The following is a 7,500-nucleotide window of genomic DNA, read 5'->3' as shown; positions in this document are numbered from 1 at the left end:
CATCATCATCATAATTACCATCATCATCATCATCATCATCATCATCATCATCATAATTACCATCACCATCATCATCATCATCATCATCATCATCATCATCATCATCATCATTACCATCAACATCATCATCATTATCATCATCATCATCATCATCATCATCATCATCATCATCATCATCATCATCATCATTACCATCAACATCACCATCATCATCATAATTACCATCATCATCATCATCATCATCATCATCATACCATCAACATCATCATTATCATCATCATCATCATCATAATTACCATCACCATCATCATCATCATTATCATCATCACCATCATCATCATCATCATCATCATCATCATCATCATTACCATCACCATCATCATCACCATCATCATCATCATCATCATTACCATCAACATCATCATTATCATCATCATCATCATCATCATCATCATCATTACCATCAACATCATCATCATCATCGTACCATCAACATCACCATCATCATCATAATTACCATCATCATCATCATCATCATCATCATTACCACCAACATCATTATCATCATCATCATCATCATCATCATCATCATCAACATCATCATCATCATCATCATTACCATCATCATCATCATCATCATCATCATCATCATCATCATCATTACCATCATCATCATCATCATCATCATCATCATCATCACTCAGGTCCCACCCCTATCAACCTGTTCTAACATGGCTCTAATAACTAGACTAAAACTCAGTGGTAACTGAACTCAGTAAGTGACTCTAATGCTGACTAATAACATGTCACAAACTGTTTATTAGTTTTGGAAGTTCATTTAGACAATAATAGACATATACCATCAATGTAAGTGTCCGAGTTGATGTCACATTATAGCAATATGTCAAAGCCTTTCCATATTGTGGTCACGTATCATCCTATATATTTTTGCCTATTTGTATATACGTATGACTATGAGAGTCTCATAAGGGCAGTGTGGATATAGTATTCTGTGGCCGACACTATAATCGACCGCATTCACTTCTCCAGCTGTAATGTTAGGTACCCGTTGACAGGTGGATCGACTGGGGGCGCCCTGTGTGTTTGAACGAGTGGGTGTTCCTTCAAGTAGAGTGAGTGTGTTATATCCACTCGCCTCCCGCACACTTTATGTATAATGTTATTGATTTTATAGGATTATATATTAAATGGTTATATATCAAGGGGCTATATAGTAACTTACTATATACTGTATTAAACGGCCATATATTAAAAACTGGGCTATCTTTTTCAATTACTTAATATATAATAATTGTATAAATTTGTCCTCTGTGAGCCGGGTGAGGTAAGCCAGGCCCTTTGACATTATAAACCTTATTAATGAGTAGTATAATAATAATAATAATAATAATCATAATAATATCATCATTTAATAAACTCGACGCCTGTAATATTTAAATCATAACATTATTCTCTCTCTGAAATTAATTTTGGTATGAGTACAAAAATTATGAGCTGGCAAATTGGGGAGAATGTAATTCAATCAGAGATGCATAATTAGGTTATATTACTTGTTAAGTATCTCGTATGTTACGTTGATGAGCGTCCGTGCTAATGTTAAAAGCAAAGCTGCAGGAAATTAGTTCAAAGTTTGGTAACATATTGATTACACTGGACTATACTATGCCTTTATCAGGACCAAACGTGTGTCTAAATTTCTGAAAAGGCTTTGTTGTTGTAGATACTGTAGCCGAGTGAAGCCTTTGTAGTTGAAGCACTTGAGAATGAAGCCTTTGTAGTTGAAGCACTTGAGAATGAAGCCTTTGTAGTTGAAGCACCCGAAACTGAGACCTTGACAATTGAAACACTTAAATGAAAATAGCGATCGACTGCAGTAAATTCATGATAAGTACACAAATAAACTCCAAAGAAAATAGCATAAAGTTTAAAAATCGAAAAAAAAAATCACCATCAATTACATCCATTCATGACACCGCTGCTTGTGCCTCGCTCACCATCTGGTTGACACACGTTCGAGTAATGGTAGTGTACAGTGCAGTCGTATTGTTTTTATTAATCATAGATGTTCTCTACTCAAGGAAAGGTCAGGGTGGAGATGCACTGACCTTTAAACTCATCATTACTAATTGGTGGTGTTGTGTAAAGTGACGGTGTGTTGTGTAAAGTGACGGTGTGTTGTTTAAAGTGACGGTGTACAGGTCCTCAGGTTGCCACCACTTAACACCGTCTATTATTCTCCTTCACAGGTCAAAGGAATACTGGTCAATACAGGTCACAGTCTAGAGTGGCGGGTGAAGCCTATGTCAGGTCCTCCCGTGAACCTGTCAGGTGGACCTCTCTCCTACACCTACGTCGTCAATCACCTTCGTCTGCACTTCGGGGAGCGTGACCTACAAGGCTCCGAGCACACCATCTCTAACTATGCCTTCCCGGCCGAGGTGAGGAGAAGCGTATTTTGTCTCTTTCTAGTTCCATTTTTTTATGGTAAAATGCAACTGTTGTGTTGCCTGTTTCAGTAGGTTAGGTATAAGGTAAGGTTAGGTTAGGTAAAGTAAGGTTAGGTAAAGTAAGGTTAGGTTAGGTATAAGGTAAGGTAAGGTAAGGTTAGGTAAGGTTAGGTTAGGTTAGGTAAAGTAAGGTTAGGAGGGGTTAGGTTAGGTAAAGATAGATAAGGTTGGGTAAAGTAAGGTCAGGGAGTGTCTCTGCCATTAAGATGAGAGAAAGTGGGTCTCTTACTCCTGGCGGGTCGTTTGGGGGAGTACAAATAGTCTTTTCTGGCATCATGATTGTCACTGCGCTCGACAGCCTCTCATCCTAAACTGTAAAGGTAGGTACTCATTCACAGCTGAGTGAGCTTGGGGGGGGGGGTACCCAGGGCGCGAACCAACGACTCAAAGGAGAAGAGGTGAGCGCTCTATCGACTCGGCCGCTGCCGCACTCCAGTCATCTCCATTACAGCAAATGAAAGCTTCAGTATTGTCTGTTTCATCAAGGGAAGTGAGTATTACACACTGCCTTCTGCATCAGGGGAAGCTCTCTCTCTCTCTCTCTCTCTCTCTCTCTCTCTCTCTCTCTCTCTCTCTCTCCCACACTTAGCACAACATTTAGGTGACTCCAGTCTTACACCAAGCGACGTTATTAAGTCAGTTTATCTAATACTAAAAGTCAAGGATTGGAACAGATAGGTCAGTCATCCCTCCCATAGTTCAGACATCAAACATTAACCAGGTAATCAGCGTTAATTAACAGGTAAAGGTCAGACTCCTCTATAATTCAGTACCGGATTCCTGAACACAGGTGGAAAAAAAATTAATATTTTTGTACTGTTTTTTTTTTTTTTTTAATTTTTGGACACAGCGTAAATTAGTCTATTGATGAGTGTTGTGTGTGATTGATGTTTAATCCTCCACTCTGATTGCGTATTCAGTTTATTCATCTCACACTCATTGGCTGTTCAGTTTGTTTATCTCATTCTGATTGGCTGCCCAGTTTGTTTATCTCATTCTCATTAGATGTTTAGTTTGTTTGTCTCACTCTCATTGGCTGGCCAGTTTATTTATCTCACTCTCATTGGCTGTTCAATTCATTTATCTTTGACGTCACGAATCTGTTTGCCTTTGATTATAGGATTCGTACTTATTAATTTTTCTATTATTTGTTCACTAAAGAGACAGGCAAGACCAGAGTCCATTTGTTAGTCCAGTTACTTCTAATGATTCAACTACTGAGGAGAAGTAGAATTGTTCCTCACGTAAAAGACCTACACGACTTGGACTTGGTATTAGGTTTATTTAAGTTAGATTAGGTTAAATTAGGTTAGATTATGTTAGAATAGGTTAGATTAAGTTAGGTGAGGTTAGGTGAGGTGAGGTTAGATTAAGTTTGGTTAGGTTAAATTATGTTACCTTAGCTTAATTTAGTTTAAGTGAGATTCCCTTTGAAAACCCTTAATAATACTTATCAAAACACAGTAACTATTGGTGCTTCTTCACCACGACACGATGACCTGATCCCTCACTCAGAAGAGATGCAAATTGGTAGCTGTTTTGGCCTAAATAAATAGTATATACAGTATACACGACCCTTGATATCTTAGGTATAGTAAAATAAAATAAACACAATAATTACGGATTACAGAGATTACATATTGGTGACGCCGAGTACAATGTGACTGCAGTGGGATTAATGAATGTTGATGTGGGGATTTTGAAAAGAATTACATAGGGATTAGATAAGCAATATATATAATGTTCTTAGAATTATATAAGGGTTATATACAGTGATTAAAATAGAGATTCTTACAGTATATGGTTTACACAGTACACAGGAGTATTAAACACAGATTACAGAGAGGTTATATCAAGATTACAAAACGATTACATTAGATTATATACCAATATAATTAATTACTTCTTCACTGCGTTTTTTGTCTATAATGATTGAAAAGTTTGACTTAGAATCTGAAATATGAAAACGTGAATAAAAAACAGATATACATAATTTAAAATAGTCTGTGTATAAAGGTAGTTATAGAGATAAACTTAATGCAAATTGTAAATAAATAAACCTGATTTAATATAACCTAACCTAACTTAACCTACTTTAACTTGACTTAATATAACCTAATCTAACCAAAGCTGTAGTCACCAATAATTTATTTACCGCATCCATTACAGTTGCATATTTAGAGTTACAACACAACTGTGCCTAAAAATTTTGTAGCTACATTTACAGCTGTTACCGTCACTAATACAGGCGTTTTCCTCCATTACAGCTGCAGATTTACGGTTACAACGCGCAGCTGTACCGAAATTTTAGTCAGGCGGCCAGTCAGGTGTACGGAGTGGTGGGCGTAGCAGTACTTGTCCAGGTGAGTTCTGAACAGCTGACTTATGTAAACAATATTAGTGATGATGGTGACAAGTGGGTCTCTTTAATCAAGTTTTGGGGGCTTAGCTAACCCCACCCAAACGCTAAACTCTAGTTAATGACTTACCTTCATGGTGTTTATGTGACTAAAAGTTGTTGTTTATCACCCATACAAACCATCGACTGTGATGAATGACCTTGCATATATGACCTGACATGGATGAAAGACACAACCACTGGCGCTACTCTCTCTCTCTCTCTCTCTCTCTCTCTCTCTCTCTCTCAGGGATGTTGTGACTACTATATTTCCTTCTCTCACTCTCTCTATTGTGAATACCAAATGACTAACTAATGAAAAAGTAAATAGAGAGAATAATTGATAAGTACTGTAAGTAGATGATTCGACAGACATGAAGATATACAAAAATATGGACAGACAGACAGACAGACAGACAGACAGACAGACAGATATCTCACCCCGTATTCTCTCTTTCACACAGCTGGGTGACCGGACCTCCCCCGCCCTGGCCACTATGTTGGGGAGTCTTCCAAGTGTTAAATTTGGTGGTAAGTGTCTCATGTGTAGGAGTATATGTATAGATTTATGTATGTGTGTATCAGTGTAGGTGAGTATTACCAAGGTGTGATTAATGTATAAACAGATGTGATACTACAAAAATTATGGGCCTCAGAAGATATACTGTCTCCACCTGCCTCGATATATATACTGATTACATTAAAATATAGAGTTAGATATGTTCTCAGGAAGACTGATAAACACATGAACACTGGACGATAGAAGGAGAGGAAGGAGGATAGAGAGAAATATTATAAGTAACAAGATATAAATTAGATACACAAAAGCCACACAGCCAGGCAGACAAAAAATGAATTTATGTTTTTTTTAAATAACTTATTTTTTATTTACTGTATAACTTTAAGTTTGTGTGAACGTAATCTCTAAGTCTCTGAAGGTAACTTTAAAGTCTAAATGAAAGTAACAGCTTTTAACACCCTTCCAGTTTTTTTTTTGACTCGTGTTTTTCTTTCATTTTCTTTTTTTCTTTGTATTTTTTCATGTTTTCTGTTTTATTGCACCATTGTTCCTGGATTTTGTCATTTTTATTATTTTTTTTCTCTCTTTTATAAATAGTGATGAATGAAATTAAAGAAAATGGGAAACATTAAACTAAAAACAACGAAGAATAAAGAAAATGTATCATAAACTAGTTTGGGATTTGGAGTGATGCTTTCAGTACAAAAATCTAGAATTATTGCCCACCACACGGAAGTAATGCTAGTAAGTGTAAAAAACAGGATTAATAATTATTGCAACAACATCTGCAACGAGGTAGAACAACATTGCTAAAATTCTTGCAATACGAGTAATTTTTCCGTCACTATTTTTAAACTTCTTGCAAAAACATCAGTAGCATTACATATTAACATTGTCTAAACTTGTAACAGCAGCGACATTTTGTACCATTATACGTATTTTCCGACATCAGCAACATTACAGAACAACATTCCTAACATTCTTGAAATAAAATCCGTAATTTACATCACTATTCCTTAAAGATTGCAATAAAAGCAACAATTCATATCAACATTCCTAAGGTTCTTGCAATAAAAGCAGCCATTTACATCACTATTCTTAACATTCTTTCAACAGCATTAGTACCATTGCAGATCAACTTCCCACCACTCCTGCAATGCCAACAGCAGTAACAACAACCGGTAAACAAGTCAGAAAGTGCTGTTGGTAAGATGACTGCACCAACCCTGCAGAGTGTGAGCGAGGCGTTGATTGATCCCCCACACACGTGTATATCCCCCACCCTCCATTGTTGGCCCCGTCAGGCTTTATGGAGGTGGTGAGCAAGATAACGCGGTGACACACACACACACACACACACACACACACACACACACGCACATCTGGGTCGACACGGCAGCAAAAGGAGATGAAGGTGGCGTTGCAGAAGGTCACAATCAGATCCGGTTAAGGTTCTGGGTCAGGCTCACACTCTAGAAGGTCACGGGCAGGTCAGGTTAAGGCGAGGTCAGGTGTCAGATTATTGGCAGTGAAAATGAACATTTAAATAAAAAGAATTGTGATGATGATGATGATGATGATGACAATTATAATAATAAGGGCAGTGAATGGCACAATAAATAAACTCTTTAAACTCTTGCACTCACCACAAGCAGCCACAGTCCACTCCTCCTCCCTCGTGCAAGAAGCTGGCCACTAACTCCTACACTGTGGGAGGGAGGGGAAGGGGGGAAGAGGAGTCAGGGAAGGGTGGAGAAGTTAGTTAACATGTCACTGCACATTGGAGAGAACCCGTAAACTTTTTGGCAAGATTTTTTCAGCGAATGATTTAAAGAGAAATACCCAAAGGATTGTATGATAGGAGAGAAAATGCTGATAGAGAGAGAGATGGTTATTCATAGAGAGAGAGAGAGAGAGAGAGAGAGAGAGAGAGAGAGAGAGAGTTAACATGTCTCTGTCAGATGCGGAAACTCGTAAACTTTTGACAAGAGTTTCCCAAATGTGATTTAAGAGGAGTAATTCACAAAGGGTCGTACGTCAGAGGAATGGATAAT

The 7,500-nt window shown here is 37.6% G+C and overlaps 1 protein-coding gene across 1 annotated transcript in view; it reads left to right on the top strand.

Annotated features, from left to right (window-relative positions):
• Positions 1–7,500, top strand: part of LOC121876194 (carbonic anhydrase-related protein 10-like) — a 103,082-nt gene that overhangs the window by 83,394 nt on the left and 12,188 nt on the right. The window contains exons 4-6 of the mRNA XM_042381163.1: positions 2,268–2,459; positions 4,796–4,891; positions 5,391–5,457. Of these exons, the coding sequence (XP_042237097.1) occupies positions 2,268–2,459; positions 4,796–4,891; positions 5,391–5,457 (355 nt within the window). The remainder of the gene's footprint in view (positions 1–2,267; positions 2,460–4,795; positions 4,892–5,390; positions 5,458–7,500) is intronic.

Source organism: Homarus americanus, unplaced genomic scaffold, assembly GCF_018991925.1.
Source record: "Homarus americanus isolate GMGI-L3 unplaced genomic scaffold, GMGI_Hamer_2.0 scaffold33468, whole genome shotgun sequence".
Taxonomy (NCBI): Eukaryota; Metazoa; Arthropoda; class Malacostraca; order Decapoda; family Nephropidae; genus Homarus; species Homarus americanus.
The sequence above is the reverse complement of the archived record's forward strand: the minus strand, read 5'-3'. Positions and strand labels throughout refer to the sequence as shown.